Source organism: Anolis sagrei, chromosome 2, assembly GCF_037176765.1.
Source record: "Anolis sagrei isolate rAnoSag1 chromosome 2, rAnoSag1.mat, whole genome shotgun sequence".
Taxonomy (NCBI): domain Eukaryota; kingdom Metazoa; phylum Chordata; class Lepidosauria; order Squamata; family Dactyloidae; genus Anolis; species Anolis sagrei.
Window position 1 is genome coordinate 13,137,913 of NC_090022.1, and position 22,086 is coordinate 13,159,998.

The following is a 22,086-nucleotide window of genomic DNA, read 5'->3' on the forward strand; positions in this document are numbered from 1 at the left end:
GGGTGCGCTGCAATGCTCCAGTGGGATTCCTTCCCAGGTAATCCTCAGAGCTCGGGATGCTTGTCTGTTCTTGAGATGAAAGGCACATGTCTGTGTTTTAGATGGGTTGGGGATCAGCTGGTTTTCCCTGTAATAGGCAGTAAGAGCACCTAGAGCTTGGAATTTGGTGCAGAGAAGGGTATAACGACCTTGCAAAACTACAACTCCTACAATCCCATGCACTGTCAGTGAAAGGGTTGCCAGGCTGCATTAATTCTAGTGTTTTAAGCACTGGCTGTTTTGACTATTGCAGTACTTTGCATATGTCTCTGAGGAAGCAGGCTTAAGGTGCATCTACACTGCAGAATGAAGGCAGTTTGACACCGCTTTCATAGGATCATGGAATCATGGAATCATAGAATCAAAGAGTTGGAAGAGACCTCATGGGCCATCCAGTCCAACCCCCTGCCAAGAAGCAGGAATATTGCATTCAAAACCCCCCTGACAGATGGCCATCTGTTTAAAAGCTTCCAAAGAAGGAGCCTCCACTACACTCCGGGGCAGAGAGTTCCACTGCTGAACGGCTCTCACCGTCAGGAAGTTCTTCCTCATGTTCAGATGGAATCTCCTCTCTTGTAGTTTGAAGCCATTGTTTCGCGTCCTAGCTTTAACTGTCATGGCTCAATGCTATGGAATCCTGGGATTTGTAGAATGGCGAGGCACCAGTACTCTTTGGCTGAGAAGGCTTAAAACCTTGCAAAACTATATCTCCTATAGGTTGCTGTGAGTTTGCCGAACTAGTGTGCCATGTTCCAGAAGCACTCTCTCCTGACATTTCACCCACATCTATGGCAGGCATCCTCAGAGGTTGTGCGGTCTGTTGGAAACTAGGCAAATGAGGGTTGTATACCTGTGTACTAATATCCAGGGTGGGAGAAAGAACTCTTGCCTGCTTGAGGCAAATGGGAATGTTGTAGTAGGCCACTTGGATTAGCATTGATTAGCATATATCTTGATTAGCATATATCTCCTATGATTCCATAACATTGCAGCATGACAGTTCAAGTGGTATCAAATTTGTTACAGCGTGTAAAAATCAGTTGGTGAGTGTATTGACTGAATAATGCAAAGCACAAGCTGATTGGTTGGACTATGCCTGAGAGACTAGCTGAGCCTGGGAGTTTTGACAACAGTTACATATTTAGGCTTTTAGCTGTGGAGGAGCTTACCAAGACAGGTTTGCTTCTGGGCTGTGGGAAGAAGATTTTCTAAAAGGACACCTAAGGATTATTTGAATATCTCTCAAAGGACATTGTGTGCATCAATGCAACTGTTCATATGACTGTATATATGTTGCTCTACATTTCAACCCTGCTCTGCATTTCAACCCTATAGTTAACAGACATGGGCAAACTTGGGCCCTCCAGGTGTTTTGTACTTCAACTCCCACAATTCCTAACAGCCTATTGGCTGTTAGAAATTGTGGGAGTTGAAACCCAAAAAACCTGACGGGCCCAAGTTTGCCCATACCTGTATATAGTCCAAGATGAAACTAATGCGGCTTCCCAACCTATGGCAATTTTCTATGTGTTTCAGTCTCTTCAAAGGAGCTGTCCAAGGTGCTTAGCTTGGTTCCAAACCTAAGTTCAGCACCCTGGATAGTTCCTTTCTAGGTACTGTTTGCCCATGTTGGCTGTAGTAGAAGGACACCACAATTTATGCAAATAGAAATAGTGATAGGAGGGCATTCTTAACTAGTGTACCATGACAATTAAAACAACTTTGATGAGTTAATATTGCAGCAAAAGAGCTTGTTGTCTTTGAAAGGCAGGTTACCAATCTTATACATCCAGTTGGCCCTTGATACTCAGTTCAATTCTGTCCAATTCTGGGCACTGCAATTGAAGGGAGATGTTGACAAGCTGGAATGTGTCCATAGGAGGGCAACTAAAATAATCAAGGGTCTGGAGAACAAGCAATGGCATACTTCCCCTATTTCTGTAAAGTTAATAACACATGAAGAAAGACACTTAGAATGGCACAATAGACAGGCATGGCTTTGTCCACCAGCCAGCCGAGTCTGTCCTAAGAAATGGCATAACCCAAAAACCTCAACCCTTTTCTGCTGGTGGATGCACAGTGTTGGTGGTCATTCACCAAATGACAAATCCCAGGATCCCCTAGCATTCTTGACTGCCTTTCACATAATCTACCAGTGCATGTTTCTCTTCTTCTGCCATATGTTTCACTTGCAGAAGCCCTCTGCCTCTTGATTTTCTGGGCAGTTCAAGTCTGTCGACATCATTACGTGGGTGTCATGAGGAGTGGATTGTCAACAGTTTTCTTATTTATTTATTTACAGTATTCATATTCCACCCTTCTTGACCCTCAGAGGACACAGGGCAGATTACAATGCATATATACATGGCAAACATTCGATGCCATTTAGACATACAACATATATAGACAGACATAGACACCATTTAACATTCCAGCTTTTCTGGCTTCATGAAGGTATGCTCAATTCCAGCTACAGGGGGAATTGTCACTTCACCGTCCACTTGTGACACCAAGTCCTTGATGGAGTACTTCCTCATTGTTACGCATGCTGCTGGAAGGTTTTATGGTGTCGTAAATTAGTTAAATTAGCCTCCCCGTATAAAGCAGTACCTAAATTTCCTACTTGACAGATGCAACTGTCTTTTGGACTGCATAGGTCAACAGCAAGCTAGACTATTAATGGTCGGGAGCTTACCCTGACCCAGGGTGGCTTTGAACTTATAACCTTTCAGTCAGTAGTGATTTTATGCAGCTGGCTACTAACTAGCTGCGTGACAGCCCGGTCCTGTTTTTCTAATAATAATTGTCTATTATTATTTGAAACACAACAAGATAAGCCCACAGCAGACACTCTGCTGGCTGTTGTATTGGATCACACGTCGGACACTTCCCAAGTGTATAGGACTGTGTGATGTATCGGCGAATAATGCATGCAGATCCCAGTAGGGTGGCCTTTTGCAGCTGGCAGATGGTAATTTTGTCAGTGCCAATTGTGTTTAAGTGCAGGCCAAGGTCTTTAGGCACTGCACCTGGTGTGCCGATCACCAGTGGGACCACCTTGACTGGTTTGTGCCAGAGTCTTTGCAGTTCGATCTTCAAATATTTATTTTATTATTTATTTCATATATTTATATCCCGCCCTTCTCCCCACAAAGGGGACTCAGCGCGGCCTCACATGAGCATCAGAGGGTGCTAACAACATAAATACCATAAAAACTACAACTCACAATAAAATCATTTTAAAACATTGTACATCATTAATAAAATTTAACAATAAATTAATAGATTAACGTGCCAGTAAAACTCAAGCCGAGCCAGGAGAATCCATGTCGCAAAAATCCTCATATCATGTCAGTTTATTACATATTTCTTCTTCTCCTCCTCCTTCTCCTTCCTCCTCCTCCTCTTCTTCTTCTTCCTCTTCTTCCTCCTCTTCTTCTTCTTCTTTTTCCTCTCTTCCTCCTCCTCCTCTTCCTCCTCTTCTTCTTCTTCTTCTCCTTCCTCTTCTTCTTCCTCTTCTTCCTCTTCTTCCTCTTCTTCCTCCTCTTCTTCTTCTTCTTTTTCCTCTCTTCCTCCTCCTCCTCTTCCTCCTCTTCTTCTTCTTCTTCTCCTTCCTCTTCTTCTTCCTCTTCTTCCTCTTCTTCTTCTTCTTCCTCCTCTTCTTCCTCTTCTTCTTCTTCTTCCTCCTCCTCTTCTTCCTCTTCTTCCTCTTCTTCTTCTTCTTCCTCCTCCTCTTCTTCCTCTTCTTCTTCTTCTTCCTCTTCTTCCTCCTCCTCTTCCTCTTCTTCTTCTTCTTCCTCCTCCTCCTCTTCTTCATCTTCTTCTTCTTCCTCCTCCTCCTCTTTTTCCTCTTCTTCTTCCTCCTCCTCCTCCTCTTCTTCTTCTCCTTCCTCTTCTTCCTCCTCCTCCTCCTCTTCTTCCTCCTCTTCTTCTTCTTCTTCCTCTTCCTCCTCCTCCTCTTCTTCCTCTTCTTCTTCTTCTTCCTCCTCCTCCTCTTCTTCCTCTTCTTCTTCTTCCTCTTCTTCTTCCTCTTCTTCTTCTTCCTCTTCTTCTTCTTCTTTGAAACATCTTCTCAACTCCAAAAAACATCAAAACCCAAAATTGTCCATATGGGTGACCAAGATTGTTTTCTGATTGTTCAGTGTACACAAATGTAGTTACATGCAAAAAATGTACATATTGTATAAAATGACTGTTAGGCTATGTGTGCAAATGTTTTAGACGTGGGATCTATCCCAAAGATCTCTCAATAAGCAAATAAAAGATATTCCAAAATTGGAATATATATATATCTCCAAAATGCAAAACATTTCTGCTCCCAAGCCTTTTGCACAAGGGATGCTCAACCTGTAAGGCTTACGGCACAAAACCAGGAATCCGATGTGAGCGATGGGAAACCTCACAGACTGGCTAAGGCTCTGGCTTGGTCCTGGATGGGTTAAAAGAGAAGGAATTGTGATGCCTAGAGAGGCCCAGGAAGATGAAAGGGGGAATCTATGATTGTGACAAAAATCAGAGATGGGAGGGGAAAAAAAGTCAAAGTTCCTTCCTGTGTGAATTCCCATCAAAAGGAGATGAATGGAGGAGGGAGCTGGGAGATGCTTCTTGCAGGCAAGCAAGGATGATGAGTGCTGTGATGGAGAGACCACAGGTAGGAGAAAACACAACCCCGGAGACTGTGCGCAATGAAAAAGCAGGGAAATCAAACCAAGGATGCTTCCCTGGCAGAGAGGCAGGCAGTGATGGGGAGAGATTTCCCTGCTGGACTTAAGATTCCCATTGGATAACTCTTAAAGACATAATAGAGTCCCAACCAGGGAGCCAAGACTCAGCCGTGGTCTTAAACGTATCAATAAAGTGAGAACTCTTTACAACCATTCCAAAATCAGGCTTGTGTATATGTATGTGTGCAATCACAATTGGAATGGCTCCTGGACTTTTGACGTTGGATTTGTGTGGTTTTAATAATTGGTTGTCAATGCATAGATGGTTTTTTCTTAATTTTTATGATATAATGTACAACAGAGTCTCGCTTATCCAACCTTTGCTCATCCGACGTTTTGTATTATCCAACGCAGTCTGCCTCCCACCCGGATCCACAGCTGTTTCAATACATTGCAATGTTTTGATGCTAAATTTGTAAATACATTAGAGTCTCACTTATCCATCCTTCGATCATCCGACGTTCTGTATTATCCAACGCAGTCTGCCTCCCGCCTGGATCCACAGCTGTTTCAATACATTGCAATGTTTTGATGCAAAATTGTAAATACAGTAGAGTTTCGCTTATCCATCCTTCGATCATCCGACGTTCTGTATTATCCAACGCAGTCTGCCTCCCGCCCAGATATACAGCTGTTTCAATACATTGCAATGTTTTGGTGCTAAATTTGTAAATACAGTAGAGTCTCGCTAATACAACCTTCACTCATCCGACATTCTGTATTATCCAACGCAATCTGCCTCCCGCCCGGATCCACAGCTGTTTCAATATATTGCAATGTTTTGATGCTAAATTTGTAAATACATTAGAGTCTCACTTATCGATCCTTCGATCATCCGACATTCTGTATTATCCAACGCAGTCTGCCTCCCGCCCAGATCCACAGCTGTTTCAATATATTGCAATGTTTTGGTGCTAAATTTGTAAATACAGTAGAGTCTCACTTATCCATCCTTCGATCATCCGACATTCTATATTATTGGGTTGTTGTTGGTTTTTTCGGGCTGTATGGCCATGGTCTAGAGGCATTCTCTCCTGACATTTCGCCTGCACTTTGGCAAGCATCCTCAGAGGTAGTGAGGTCTGTTGGAACTAGGCAAAAGGATTTATATATCTGTGGCATGACCAGGGTGAGGCAAAGGACTCTTCTCTGCTAGAGCTAGGTGTGAATGTTTCAACTGACCACCTTGATTACCATACAATGGCCTGACTGCGCCTGGGGCAAACTTTTGTTGAGAGGTAATTAGATGTCCTTGTTTGTTTCCTCTCTGTTGTTGTGCTGTTCTGTATTATCCAATACAGTCTGCCTCCTGCCCAGATCCACAGCTGTTTCAACACATTGCAATGTTTTGGTACTAAATTTGAAAATACAATAGAGTCTCGCTTCTCCAACCTTCACTAATCCGATATTCTGTATTATTCTGTATTCTGTATTTGAGTATTCCTGCTCAAATTTTTCTCTGTGTTTCTGGGGCTCATCTTTTTCCTGGAGCTGACAGCAGGTATTCTGGCCTTCATCTTCCAGGACTGGATCAAGGACCAGCTCAATTTCTTCATCAACTTCATCAACTTCAATTTCTTCATCTGCCTTCCGCCCAGATCCACAGCTGTTTCAATACATTGCAATGTTTTGGTACTAAATTTGTAAATACAATAGAGTGTCGCTTCTCCAACCTTCACTCATCCAACGTTCTGTATTATCCAACGCAGTCTGCCTCCCACTCAGATCCACAGCTGTTTCAATACATTGCAATGTTTTGATGCTAAATTTGTAAATACAGTAGAGTCTCGCTTATCCAACCTTCACTAATCCGATATTCTGTATTATCCAACACAATCTGCTCCTGCCCGGATCCACAGCTGTTTCAATACATTGCAATGTTTTGATGCTAAATTTGTAAATACAGTAGAGTCTCGCTTATCCAATCTTTGCTCATCCGACATTCTGTATTACCCAATGCAGTCTGCCTTCCGCCCGGATCCACAATACATTGTGATGTTTTGGTGCTTAATTAGTAAATACGGTAATTACTACATAATGTTACTGTGTTTTGAACTGCTTTTTATGTCTATTTGTTGTAAAACATGATGTTTTGGTGCATAACGTAATTTAACGTTTCATAGGTTTTTTCTTAATCCCTCCTTATTATCCAACATTTTCGCTTATCCAACATTCTGCCGGCCTGTTTACATTGGATAAGCGAGACTCTACTGTATATGTTTATTGTTTTTACATGTTTGTTCATATTGCATTGACTTGTTGCCACTTTGTAAGCCACTCTGAGCCCCCTTTGGGATATAAATATAGTAAATAAATACATAAATACATAAATTTATATGAGGCTAAGGGTATCACTAGTGCCCAAGGTCTCCTAGTTGGTTTCTAAACCATGGTGGTGCTCAGCTTCCTCTATACAGATCATTTATCTTACCTATTACTAATTAATCCGACTTTGTAATTAAAATCTTCTTTTTTTGGACGAAAACAATTAATGGCTCCCAATATGAGCCCACAAATTTCATAGGGTTTTTTTTAGGCAAGAAAGAGTCAGATGTAGTTTGGCTAGTTCCTTCTGAAATATTGCCTATAGCACCTGATAATCCATTGTCATCTTCCATCCAAGCATTAACTAGTGCTGACCCTGGTTCAGATCCCTTTAGGATAAACACTAAGCTATGGTGGTTACTGGGTTGCTGTGAGTTTACCGGGCTGTACGACCATGTTCCAGAAGCATTCTCTCCTGACATTTTGCCCACATCTATGGCAGGCATCCTCAGAGGTTTAGGGGTTTGTTGGAAACTAAGTAAGTGAGGTTTATATATCTGTGGACTGTCCAGGGTGGGAGAAAGAACTCTTGTTTGTTTGAGGCAAGTGTGAATGTTGCAATTGGCCACCTTAATTAGCATTAAATGGCCTTGCAGCCTCAAAGCCTGGCTTCTTCCTGCCTGGGAGAATCCTTTGTTGGGAGGTGTTAGCTGGTCCTAATTTATTATTGTCTTGAATTGCCCTGCTTTTTTAATCTTGCTCTTTGTTTACTGTTCTGATTTTAGAGTTTTTTTAATACTGGTAGCCAGGTTTTGTTAATTTTCATGGTTTCCTCCTTTCTGTTGGAATTGTCCACGTGCTTGTGGATTTCAGTGGCTTCTCTGTGTAGTCTGACATGGTTGTTGTTAGAGTGGTCCAGCATTTCTGTGTTCTCAAATAATATTCAGTGTCCAGGTTGATTCATTAGGTCCTCTGCTATGACTGACTTCTCTGGTTGACTTAGTCGGCAGTGCCTTTCATGTTCCTTGATTCATGTTCAGGCACTATGTTTGGTGGTCCCTATGTAGACTCAGTCAGGACCAGCTAACACCTCCCAACAAAGGATTCCCCCAGGCAGCAACCAGCCAGGTCTTGAAACTGCAGCCCATTAAATTCTAATCAAGGTGGCAAATTGCAACATTCACTCGTACCTCTAGCAGACACGAGTTCAGGAGAGAATGCTTCTGGAACATGGCCATACAGCCCAGAAAACTCACAGTAACGCAGTGATTCTAGCCATGAAACCTTTGACAACGCACTGTACTGATTAATTAAGCAACCTATCCAAAATGTGTAAGTCTTGTTTATCTTCCTTTACAGCAGAGAGAATTATCTAGTGGGTCTACTTAACCGTCGATTCTTCTAGAAGCGCCCCAAGTGACGCCCATAATCTCACACAGAAAGTTATCCTGGATTCCTAAAAATAAAAATAGGTGGAGAGACAACAGGTCTCGGGCCTGACCTCAGATTAAGCAAATCCAGGACGAAATGGCCACCAAGGAAGGAATGCAGTCAGGTTTTGGCCTCCGGTTTCATGCAGAGCTCGAGCAAATGCTCCATCGACGTATTAAAACTGAGGAAGATGATCCATGGGATCCCCCACCTGGGATAGGATTGCAGGAAGTCCCTCACATTGCCCAGGTGGGGAGTATCCAAGGATTCTTGCAAAAGCCACTTGTGGATCAGGAAGGCGAAGACCGGCTCCATCAGTACTGGGAGAACCAGTGGCAGGACTTTCTGACGACGCTGGAATGCCCTCGCTCGGAGTGGGAGCCACGAGTGCCCTGGGAAGACCCCACGCCATGGAACAATGCTAAAGCCTTCCTAGCCTCTTTCGAGCAAGTGGCCGAGGCCTGCCATTGGCCCCGAGAGGACTGGATGGTCTGTCTCCTGCCGGCCCTCCACGGGGAAGCGGAGCAGATATTTAGGAACCTAGATGCTCGAGACCGGGTTGATTACGACAAAGTGAAGGGTGCCATCTTGCGAGGGGATGCCATCGCCCGGGAAAGGCAGCGCCAGAACTTCCGGCGTTTCTGCTACCAGGAGGACCAGGGGCCCAGATTGGTTTGGACCCAACTCCAGAAGTTCTGCCACCAGTGGCTGAAAGTGGAGAGGTGCACCAAGGAGCAGGTCCTGGAACTGATCATCCTGGAGCAGTTCCTGGCCATTTTGCCCCTGGAGATGCAGAACTGGGTCTGGGAACACGGACCAGAGACCTGCTCCCAGGCAGTGGCCTTGGCTGAGGATTTCCTCCTGAGGCAGCAAAGGGAGGACCATTGCGAAGAAGAGGTGAGAGCTGGGAGGTGGGATTGGACACATGCATAGAGAATGAAGCTACCAAGGGCTACTAAGCATCCCAAATACTCAGTAAGACCCCTGTCTCTGCAGGGGAGATCACAGAGGTTTTTTGGTAGCTGATTGCTTAGAGAAGCAATTGCCTCTGAGAATATGTCGTGCTGTTTACTTCTTCTCTTTAACGGTAATGCTTTGAATTCTAAAGCCAATCCTCTACATTTGCTAGGTATTTATGTATTTATGTATTTATTGTGTCAGGGGCAACCAGACCATTGCATTACATTTCTAACAGAACAAAACAAACAAACAGATTTAAAAAAACACAAAGTTTGCAAACTTGGTAGTTGATTAAATCTCCTTTGACCAGTATCTGGCCACTTGGAGCGCCTCTGGTGTTGCCGCAAGGAGGTCCTCCATGTGCTAGGTTATGGGCCCAGGATGCCATGAAAGTTGAAAGATCACGAATAAAGCTATTGCTATTTTTTAACCTGAGAGAACACTTCTTTTGGAATCTCCAAATTTTTCCAAAGAAGTCTGTAGGACACCACAGAATCACAGTGGTGGACCTAGGCCCTTACACACTGCCATATAATCCAGTTCAAAGTGGATCATTTGGATTTTAGATGGCAGTGTAGAAGGAGCCGTAGAGATTTCTAGAGATAACATTGTGATCAAATAATCAAATGCTCAAAAGTCAAACCCACCTAGATGGCGGATCAACTGTACACGAGGGTTATCTGGAAAGGAAGGTTACAGTAAAGTTAAATAGAAAGAATTTAAAGTAAGGTTACAAAGAATTTAAAGTAAGGTTACAAAGAATTTAAAGTAAGGTTACAAAGAATTTAAAGGTTAAATCCAAAGAATTAATAAATTTTAATCAAACTTACATGGATTGTAGCATACAGTATTTTTCCACATTATTTTTCCACATAATCACCATTCAATTCAATACATTTTGTCATTTGTGGGAAGAGTTTTGGATGCCTGTGTCACAGAAGTTTCCCTCCCCTCCTTTTTCAGCCAGTTTGTCGCTTTGATTTTCACCTCGTTATCGTCGGAAAAGTGTTCTCCACCCAGGTGTTCCTTCAATTTAGTGAACAGATGATAGTCACTGGGTGCGAAATCAGGGCTGTGAGAGAGGTGGCTTAAAACATCCCAGCCAAATGAAGTCAACAACTCTTGTGTTGTATGAGCGGTGTGCGGACGCACATTGCCATGAAGGAGACAGACTCCCACCATCAGCATCCCACGACGTTTGTTTTGGATGGCTCTGCCAAGTTTCTTCATGGTCTCACATTATATTCCATACCCATTTTGTCACACGCTGTCTTGACATTATGTCTTCTCCATAAACTGAAATGATTTCGCAATGAATCGCAGTGACGTTCATGACCTTAGCATTTAGGTAGTGTATTACAGTGCGAACTTTGCACTTGGAAAGAAATGGAATGAAGACACTAATCCTTTACCACAATGCCAGTCGATGAGCTACTAATAATAATAATAATAATAATAATAATACTTTATTTGTACTCCGCCACCATCTCCCCAAGGGACTCGGTATGGCTTACATGAGGCCTAGCCTGAATACAACAATACAAGCAAAACAACAACAGTACAAGCAATTAAAATAAAAACATAGACAATAAAATATACAACGTTATCAATAAGACAACACGCAATTAAAAACAGTGGGAAGGCCAAATATAAAGTTAAAATGGAAATAATGCTGGGACATGGACGAAAAGGTGATAGTGGCGTTTGTGGAAGGACATACGAGCAGACCTAAAAAAATGTAAAGTGCTTTGGAGGACAAAGTGCTATGGGATCATTATTCTGGGAAGGCACACTGGAACAACCACGTCTTCAAGCTCCTCCTAAAGACTGCCAAGGTTGGGGCCTGTCTGATGTCTTTAGGGAGTGAGTTCCAGAATCAAGGGGCCACCACCAAAAAGGCCCTCTCTCTCGTCCCCACCAACCGCGCCTGCGATGCTGGTGGGATCGAGAGCAGGGTCTCCCTGGCACTGCTTGTTTGCTTCCGTTAGCTTCCCGCTACCCTGCAGTGATACCAACTTCCCCCGAGAAAATTCCCCGTGAGAGCTACGTGCCTTGTAACCTTACTTTCCGGATAACCCTCATATTTTATGTTATTAATTTCTTAGTTGTTTCTTTTTAATATTTGTAAACTGCCTCGACTTTCATATTGGTGAAAAGTAGGTAAAGAAGAAGAGGAGGAGGATGATATAGAAAAAGTAGGAGTTGTTGAATTTTGATTGGTAGAGAGAAGGGGAGAGGGGGATGCGGAGTTTTGGACCTCAGATGCCAAAGTTATTTGGCTGACTTGGGAGGGGGATACAAATGTCCCTTGGTCTGGGTCAGTAAATAGCCACCAGATCCTTGGTGGCCCTGCATATAGTACCTCTGAAACATTTCCTTTAAAATCCTACCTTAACTTTTTTTTTTTAAGGATCTGGGACCAATTGAGGAGGTTGCTCTCAATTTCTCCGAGGATGAGGAATCTCCATCAAATGATGGACAAAAACAAGGCCTCAGAGAGGGCAAACAACTCAGTGATGGAGATGCCGGGTCTTCGGGTAAGGATAACCTTGTTGAGGTTTGCTTTACTTTTTTCCCCATTTTTAAAAACCTCAACCAGATAGATTCAAAATATTGACTCCCTGTATCCACTCTGTGGGTGTATCTACACTGTGAAATTCATGCAGTTTGATATCACTTTAACTGTCATGGCTCAGTGTTATGGACTCATGGAAGTTTTAGTTTTACAAGGTCTTTAGTCTTCTCTACAAAAGAGTGCTGGGGCCTCGTCAGACTATTATTACTATAGGCTTCTCTCAGGTCCCAACTTGGGGAGCTGGAGCTGACAGAGGGAGCTCAACCACTCTCCCCAGATTCCAACCACTGACTTATCGGTCATCAGTTGTGCCAGCACAAGGGTTTAAACCATTTCGCCACCGGGGGCTCGATCAATGTATGTGAAATCTCATCAATGGGAACCATGAAGGCTGTTTACATTCAGAGGGTTTGTTTTTGTAAACAAAGAATTTTAATTAACATAGTAAAGGTTTTCCCCTGACATTAAGTCCAGTCGTGTCCGACTCTGAGGGTTGGTGCTCATCTCTATTTCTAAGCTGAAGAGCCAGAAGTGTCCATATTTATTTATTTATTTACAGTATTTATATTCCGCCCTTCTCACCCCGCAGGGGACTCAGGGCAGATTACAATGTACATATACATGACAATCATTCAATGCCATAGACACACAACATATATAGGTAGACACACACAGGGGCTATTTAACATTAAACAGAGGCTATTTAACATTCCAGCTTTTTCATGAGGGTATTCTGGCCACCAGGGGAGCTGTCACTTCACTGTCCATTTGTGCCACTGATGAAGTACTTCCTCATTCTTTGCATGCTTGCTGGAGATTTTTATGGCATCGTAAATTAGCCTCCCGCATAAGCGGTACCTAGATTTCCTACTTGACAGGTGCAACTGTCTTTCGGACTGCAAAGGTCATAGAATCATAGAGTTGAAAAAGACCTCATGGGCCATCCAGTCCAACCCCCTGCCAAGAAGCAGGAATATTGCATTCAAATCACCCCTGACAGATGGCCATCCAGCCTCTGTTTAAAAGCTTCCAAAGAAGGAGCCTCCACCACACTCCGGGGCAGAGAGTTCCACTGCTGAACGGCTCTCACAGTCAGGAAGTTCTTCCTCATGTTCAGATGGAATCTCCTTTCTTGTAGTTTGAAGCCATTGTTCCGCGTCCTAGTCTCCAAGGAAGCAGAAAACAAGCTTGCTCCCTCCTCCCTGTGGCTTCCTCTCACATATTTATACATGGCTATCATGTCTCCTCGCAGCCTTCTCTTCTTTGACAGCAAACTACACAAATTGGTCGGAAGCTCACTCCGACCCGGGCTGGCTTCGAACTCATCACCTTTTGGTCAATAGTGATCTTAATGCAGCTGACTCTCAGCCAGCTGCACCACAGTCACCTCCAAAGTCATGTGTCCAGCATGACTACATGGAGCTGTACCTATTGATCTACTCACATTTGCATGTTTTCTAACTGCTAGGTTGGCAGAAGCTAGGGCTGACAGTGAATGCTCATGCCGCTCCCTGGATTCAAACCTGCGACCATTTGGTCAACAAGCTGAGCAGCTCAGCGGTTTAACCCTCTTAAGACATAGTGGAACTGCCTTTTCTCACCAATATAATAATATAGGAGGAGTCTGGGTTTCTTATGTGATCTGTTCACTTTAAGGGAACTAAGAATTCATTGAGGGTTTATTCCTTTGCATTATGATTTCTATTCACAGAATAGTCCACAAAAGATGAGCAGGTTTCCTGATGTGGGAAGCAGGAGATTGGACTAAATGTTCTGCTGGTCCAATCCAGCAAGGTTTTTGCTTATATTCTTATTCTATATATAATGTTTCCTGATTGTTTCCACAGGAGAAGAAGGATGGATGAGTAGCAATGAAGAGGAGCCATTCCAGTCAGAAACTTTAGATCCAGTCCATCAAAATAGGTCCTCAAGCCTGAGGAGTCCAGATAACCAGACCTCCCATTCTCATGAACAGGATGATGCTTCTGAAGGTTTGTACCAGTCAAGAGTGGAGAGGAAAATAAGAGAAAAGAGAAAACAGAAACATCTGGGCAGGTGGGGAAACCTTTCATGGGGCTAGCAGTGGTTCTCAACTTGGGGTCCCCAGATGTTTTTGGCCTACAACTCCCAGAAATCCCAGCCAGTTTACCAGCTGTTAGGATTTCTGGGAGTTGAAGGCCAAAAACATCTGGGGACCCCAGGTTGAGAACCACTGGGCTAGAGACTGCAGAGGATTCAAAAAGAGGAAAGAAAAGATGCATGGAAGGGTGGCAAGTGGAGCTTCAGAGAAAGCTCTGGACTTATTAAATGTGAACTGTTTATAGTCATGTACTTCACATATAAGTCAAAGGTAGGGTTTGAGGCCAAAACTATGGATTTTGATATGACCTCTGGATTTATTTATTTATCGTGTCAGAAGCGAATTGAGAATACAGTTATATTGTATAGAAAAACCACAAAGTTAAAAACTTGGCATTATACTAATTGTCCTTTGACCAGAAGCTGGCCACTTGGAGTGTCTCTGGTGTCACTATGAGAAGGTCCACCATTGTGCATGTGGCAGGGTTCAGGTTGCATTCTATTAGGTGGCCTGTGGTTTGTTCTTCTCCGCACTTGCATGCCACAGACTCCACTTTGTAGCCCCATTTCTTAAGGTTGGCTCTGCATCTCATGGTGTTCAGCACCTTCCAAGTTGCCCAGTCTCTATGTGCCCATTTCTTAAATAGGTCCTCAAGTCTGAGGAGTCCAGATAACCAGACTTCCCATTCTCATGAACAGGAGGATGAGTGTCTCATCTGGCATCAGTCACTGATTGAGGTTCTGGATTTTTAGCCTGCCACTTTTGGACTCGTGCTTGCCGTGGTGTTCCTGCGAGTATCTCTGACTTGTTGGCTGATATGCGAACAGTGGATGGGCCAGAGACATCACTGTCTTGGTCCTTTTATTGCTTCACGGCAGATGTCAGGTGGTGCAGTACTGGCCAAACAGTATAATTTCTTCAATGTTGTAGGGCATAGACATGCTGTGATAATGTGGCATGGAGCCCCCGGTGGCGCAATGGGTTAAATCCTTTCATTGGGAGGACAGGTCAGAGGTTTGAATCTGGGGAGAGCAGGTTGAGCTCCCTCTGTCAGCTCCAGCTCCCCATGTGGGGACAAGGATGGTAAAACATCAAAAACATCAGGGCGTCCACTGGGCAATGTCCTTGCAGACAGCCAATTCTTTCACACCAGAAGTGACTTGAAGTTTCTGAAGTCACTCCTGACATGAAATAATATTTCTTTATTTATTTACTTACATCATTTATATGCTACCCTTCTCACCCCAAAGGGGACTCAGCGCTGTTTACAAGATATATATACATACAATATATTATATTATTAGCATAGTACAATATCAGTATTACATATTACTATATTGTACTATACCATTATTATTATTATTATTATTATTATTATTATTAATGCAGCATGTCTCATTAAGAGCCACATCCACTGTTTTAGCATGGTGAGATGTATTCCACCCTGGGCATGCGTACTCAGCAGTAGAGTAGCAAAGCGCAAGGACAGATGTCTTCATTGTGTCTGGTTGTGATCCCTAGGTTGTGCCAGTCAGCTTTCATATATTATTTCTAGTGCCCACTTTTTGCTTAATAATCAAGCAGTGCTTCTTATAAGTCAGAGCACGGTCCAGAATAATTCCCAGGTATTTGGGTACACTGCAATGCTCCAGTGGGATTCCTTAGGTAGTCCTCAGAGCTTGAGATGCTTGTCTGTTGTTAAGATCCTGTGGATAAGTCAATGGTTATTCACCAGAGAGGGGAAAGTAAGAATGCCGCTCCTGGCCAGCCCTGCCATTTCTCCACCTAGGCATTCATAAAGATCTAAAGCAGCTCCACAACAATGATTCATTTAGCACTTTCTCTGGCTAGACTATGCTTTCACCTTTCACTCTGGCCCCATCTAGTCAGCCATTATAATGCAGATTGAATTCATATAGACTCATATAATCTAGTATAATGGCAGTTACACTGTCATTATATTGCAGTACAATCCGCATTATAATAGCAGTGTAGATAGGGCCTCTGGGAAGGAAATGGTTCCTTTATTTAGTGGCGCAGTGGGTTAAAGTGGTGAGATGCTGAGCTTGTTGACCAAAAGGTCACAGGTTCAATTCGGAGGAGCGGTGTGATCTTCCGCTGTCAACCCTAGGTTCTGCCAACCTAGCAGTTCGAAATCATGCAAATGTGAGGTACCGCTCCAGCGGGAAGGTAACGGCGCTCCATGCAGTCATGCCAGCCACATGAGGTGTCTACGGACAACGCTGGCTCTTCGGCTTAGAAATGGAGATGAGCACCACACCCCAGAGTCAGACATGACTGGACTTAATGTCAGGGGACAACCTTTACCTTTTTTTAAAGTTCAATATTCACATTGATCTGTGGATAACTGTTTTACCTCTTTATCTCTTTACTATGTTATTTTGCAACTGTTTATTTTAGCTTGTTATTCTGTGTATTTTACTTTGCTATATTGTATTTTATTCTTGGCTTCATGTTAGCTGCCCTGAGTCCCCTTTGGGGAGATGGTGGCAGGGTATAAATAAAGATTATTATTATTATTATTATTATTATTATTATTATTATTATTAGAAACACAACAAGATGAGTCCACAGCAGACAAGATCACTCTGTTGTCTGTTGTATTGGATCACACGTCGGACACTTCCCACTTCTAGGACTTTGTGATGTATCGACGAATAATGTGTGCAGATCCCAATAAGGTGGCCTTTTGCAGCTGGCAGATGGTAATTTTGTCAGCACCGACTGTGTTTAAATGCAGGCCAAGGTCTTCAGGCACTGCACCCAGTGTGCCGATCACCACTGGGACCACCTTGACTGGCTTGTGCCAGAATTTTTACAATTCAATCCTTAAATCCTCATATTGTGTCAGCTTTTCCAGTTGTTTCTCTTCAATCCTGCTGTCACCTGGGATGGCAACATCAACAATCCATCCTATTATTATTATTATTATTATTGACACAAAAGCACAGTACATCACAGCAAATGAGATCTTTATGCTGGATTTCGTATCACAAAATCACAAGTCGAACACTTCCCAAGAGTCTAGGACTGTGTGATGTATTTTTGAATGATGCGTGCAGATCCAAGTAAGGTGGCCTTTTGCAGTTGACAGATTGTGATTTTGTCGATGTTTATTGTTTCCAAATGCCGGCTGAGATCTTTTGGCATGGCACCCAGTGCGCCAATGACCACTGGGACCACCTGTATTATTATTATTATTATTATTATTATTATTATTATTATTATTAGTTGACTGAGGTATTTTGGCTTGATTTTTGATTGAAATTTCCAGACTTATATATGGATATGTAGGATAAATGCTTTGATGTCAAGGAACGCTTCAATGTGTTCTCCCATTGTATTTCCCATATAGAAAGTCCAGAGGAAAAGAAGCCGCACAGATGTTCCGACTGTGGGAAAGCCTTCATTGCCAAAGCTCACCTTATTATTCATCAAAGGATCCATACTGGGGAGAAGCCATTTAAATGCCTGGCTTGTGGGAAAATGTTTGCTCAGCGTTCTAACCTTACCGTTCATCAAAGAATCCATACCGGGGTGAAGCCGTTTCAGTGTTCCGACTGCGGGAAGAGTTTCTGCTCCAGCACCAACCTCACCAAACATCAGAGCATCCATGTGAAGGGGAACCCCTATAAGTGCTTAGTTTGTGGGAAAAGCTTCAAAATGCATGGTCACTTCCTTGCCCACAAGAGGATGCACACAAAAAAGAGAACACACAGATGTTCCAGTTGCGGCAAATGTTTCCTTGCTGCTTCGCACCTGATCATTCACGAGCGAATCCATACTGGAGAGAAGCCTTACGAATGCTTGGAGTGTGGGAAATCGTTTAGTCAGAATGCCCACCTGACCGTGCATCAGCAAATTCACAAACGAGTCAAATCCTTTAAGTGTTCCACTTGTGGAGAAATCTTTGGTTCCAGGGTGACACTCATACAACACCAAGTAAGTCACAGCAGAGGGAATCCCTATAAATGCTCAGACTGCGGGAAAACCTTCCGAGTGAACTCTCATCTGGTTGCGCACAAGAGGAGCCACGCTGCCAAGAAGCCAAACAAGTGCTCCTACTGCGGAAAATCTTTTTTTACCAAATCCTACTTTATCATTCACCAGAGGATCCACACTGGAGAGAGACCATATAAATGCCTGACCTGCGGGAAAAGCTTTAGCCAGAGTTCGCACCTGAATGCCCACAAACGAACCCACACAGGAGTCAAGCCTTTCCCGTGTTCTTTATGCGGACAAGGCTTCAGCTCTACCAAAAACCTGATTAAGCATCAACGGACTCACAAAGGAGAGAATGTGCACATCTGTTCCGATTGTGGGAAGAGCTTCAAAGTCCATTCTCACCTTATCGCTCACAAGAAAATCCACGCCGTGAAGAAGCCTCATAAGTGTTCGTACTGCGGGAAAGCCTTCATTGCCAATTCATGCCTCATCATCCACCAGAGGATCCACACTGGAGAGAGGCCATACAAATGCCGCGTCTGTGGGAAGAGCTTCACACAAAGCTCGCACCTTACCGTTCACGAACGAACCCACATGGGCAAAAAAACATTCCAGCGTTCAGAGGGTGGGAAAAGCTTCAGAGCGAAGGCTCGCTTTATCGCTCACGAAAGAACCCACGAAGCGAAGAAACCCCATAAGTGTTCCTACTGCAGCAAATCCTTTGTTTTCAAATCGTACCTTATCATCCACGAGAGAATGCACACCGGCGAGAGGCCCTACAAATGCTCGGTCTGTGGCAAAAGCTTTAGCCAGAGCTCGCATCTTAACGTGCACCAAAAAACCCACGTGGAAAAAAAGCCCTTCCAGTGCTCCGAATGCGGGAAAAGCTTCCGGATGAGCTCTCAGCTCCTCGCTCACAAGAAAATCCACGCCATAAGCCAACCACACAATAACAAGTGCTTGGATTGCGGGAAAGCGTTCATTTCCAAATCGTACCTGATCATCCACCAGAGAATCCATACAGGGGAGAGACCCTACAAATGCGGGGCCTGCGGGAAATGCTTCAGTCAAAGCTCTCACCTCACCGTCCATCAAAGAACCCACGAGGGGATGGCTCTATTCCAGTGCTCGCAGTGCGGGGAAAACTTCGGTTCCCAGACCAAGCTTGTTAAGCACCAGAGAAACCACATGAAAGGGAGCCTGTTTCCGTGCCTGGACTGCGGGAAGTCCTTTGTCACCAAGTCTCAGCTCGTGATCCATCAGAGGAGCCACACTGGGGAGAGGCCCTATAAATGCTTGAATTGCGGGAAGGGGTTCAGCCAGAGCTCGAACCTGATTAGGCACCAAAGGATTCACTCCGGGGAGAACCCTTTTAAATGCTCAAACTGCGGGAAAAGCTTCTGTTCTGCTGAAAACCTTAGTAAACATCAGAGAATCCACACATAAACAAGTGGGATGATGTATTGTCGAAGGCTTTCATGACCGGAATCACTGGGTTTTTGTGAGTTTTCCAGGTTGTATGGGCATGTTCCAGAAGCATTATCTCCTGACATTTCACCTGCATCTATGGCAGGCATCCTCAGAGGTTATGAGATCTGTTGGAAACTAGGAAAATGAGGTTTCTATAACTGTGGAATGTCCAGGGTGGGAGAGGGAACTTAAACACTGAAACATAATAAGCAAAATAAAATACGTTTCAATTAATCACGTCATCCGGAGTCATAGTCTAAAAGCCAATCCATAGTCAAACTGCACATATTCCTTTCTTGTCTTGAATTCCCCTGTTTTTGAGTGTTGTTCTTTATTTACTGTCCTGATTTTAGAGTTTTTTAAATACTGGTAGCCAGATATTGTTTACATTCATGGTTTTCTCCTTTCTGTTGAAATTGTCCACATGCTTGTGGATTGCAATGGTTTCTCTGTGTAGTCTAATGTGGTAGGCCAGCTAATCACATCCCAGCAAAGGCCATCTGTCAGGGGTGATTTAAATGCAATATTCCTGCTTCTTGGCAGGGGGTGAGAACTGGATGGCCCTGAGGTCTCTTCCAACTTTTTGAATCTATGGTTCTATGATTCCCCCTGGTAGTAAGATGCCAGACCTTGAAATTCCCCCAGGCAGGAAGCAGCCAGGCTTTGAAGCTGCAAGGTCATTCAATGCTAATCAAGATAGCCGACTGCAACATTCACACTTAGCTCAAACAGACAAGAGTTCTTTCTCCCACCCTGGACATTCAACATATATATAAACCCCATTTTCCTAGTTTCCAACAGACCTCACAACCTCTGAGGATGCCGGCCATAGATGTGGGCGAAACGTCAGGAGAGAATACTTCTGGAACATGGCCATACAGCCTGGAAAACTCACAACAACCAAGTGGGATAATAATTGTGATCATAAGCTTGAGGGAGGTTGTAGAACAGCCATGGGCCAACTTGGGCCCTCCAGGTGTTTTGGATAGGAATTGTGGGAGTTGAAGTCCAAAACACCTGGATGGCCCAAGTTGGCTCAAGCCTGCTGTAGAAGTATACGAATTCCATCCACAAATTGCATTTTATCATCCAGAGGTAATGATGCAACATCACATTGCTGCTTTGAGATTCTCTGCCATCACACCAAATTTCCTCGTCGTCGCAGAACTCATGGATGTGACATCTGATAGATAGAGATGCTTTGACACAAGCAAACCTTCTGAAGGAGCATAGAAAGGTCCGAAAGATCTGCAATCAAAACTCAAATCTTATAGCACTTGAGAATCAAATAGCTCAGTTGATTCATTTCTGACCAGAAGAGGAAACTACTTAAACATGCATTTCTGACTTTATGAAAAAAAAAAAAACATTTCTGACCAGAAGAGAAAAAAAATAAAGGGAAACCATTAGTATAGGAACCTCTAGGCTGCATGAGAGGTAGACTCTGTAAAAACATCCAGGTTGCCATCATATTATACTTATCTTTGCCTGATTATTAGCATACTGTGTCTGTTTCCTTTTTGCTGTTATGAAAATTCTCTAATAAAACAGTTTAGATCTAATAAAAAACAACAATATATGTGTTGTCAAAGGCTTTTATGGCCAGAATCACTGGGTTGCTGTGACTTTTCCGGGCTGACAATGTTCCAGAAGCATCCTCTCCTGACGTTTCACCCACATCTATGGCAAGCGTTCTCAGACGTTGTGAGGTCTATTGGAAACTGGGGAAGAGAAGTTTATATACCTGTGGAATAATGTCCCAGGCGGAAGAAAGAACTCTTGTCTGCTTGAGATAAGTGTGAATGTTGCAATTGGCCACGGTGATTAGCATTGAATGGCCTTGCAGCTTCAAAGCCTGGCTGCTTCCTGCCTGGGGGAATCCTTGGTTGGGAGGTGAGAGCTGGCCCTGATTTATTTTTGTCTGGAATTCTACTGTTGTCTTGCTGTTGCAATTGGCCACCTTAATTAGTATTGAATGGCCTTGCAGCTTCAAAGCCTGGCTGCTTCCTTCCTGGGGAATCCTTGATTGGGAGGTGTGAGCTGGCCCTGATTGATTCTTGTCTGGAATTCCTGTTAGCCTGCTTTAAGGGCCTCCAAGTTTGCCCATGCCTGGATTAGACTCCCATTTTCTCCTAACTCAAAACATTGTTTGCTGTATACGTGTTTTTGTGAACCAATACCAAAAGCTTCCCTTGTCTTTCTTTCCCCTTTCCCTAAGTTGATGCTGCTAAAAGATTTCTAGCTCGACAGAGGACGAGGAGAAAAAGGTGGAAAATGGTGCAGGCACAAAAAGAATTGTAAGCGTTGGCAGTTTTGCAAGTTCTTTAGCCTTCTCAACCAAGGCTAAAGCATTGGTTGAGAAGCATTGACTCAATGGCTCAATGCTATACTTCATAGCATTGAGCCATGCCAATTAAGGTGGCATCAAACTGTGTTAATTCTACAGTGTAGATGCAGCCTTCTAATTTCTGGACAGTGTCCTCCATCCTGATTTGAATTTGTCTTATCTATAGTGATATAAACCATCTATAGTTATTAATTTTGTTTTCTAAATGGAGCCCCCAGTGGTGCAATGG

General features: G+C 43.5%; 1 protein-coding gene across 1 annotated transcript; it reads left to right on the plus strand.

The window, feature by feature from the left end:
- Positions 1-4,523: 4,523 nt before the first annotated feature.
- LOC132765973 (zinc finger protein 585A-like) lies at positions 4,524-21,085 on the plus strand. The gene is made up of 5 exons (XM_060760286.2): positions 4,524-4,690; positions 8,388-9,356; positions 11,830-11,956; positions 13,842-13,985; positions 17,451-21,085. Exons 2-5 carry the CDS (start codon positions 8,556-8,558, stop codon positions 19,484-19,486), a joined length of 3,108 nt encoding a protein of 1,035 aa, XP_060616269.2. The 5' UTR covers positions 4,524-4,690; positions 8,388-8,555; the 3' UTR covers positions 19,487-21,085.
- Positions 21,086-22,086: the final 1,001 nt, after the last annotated feature.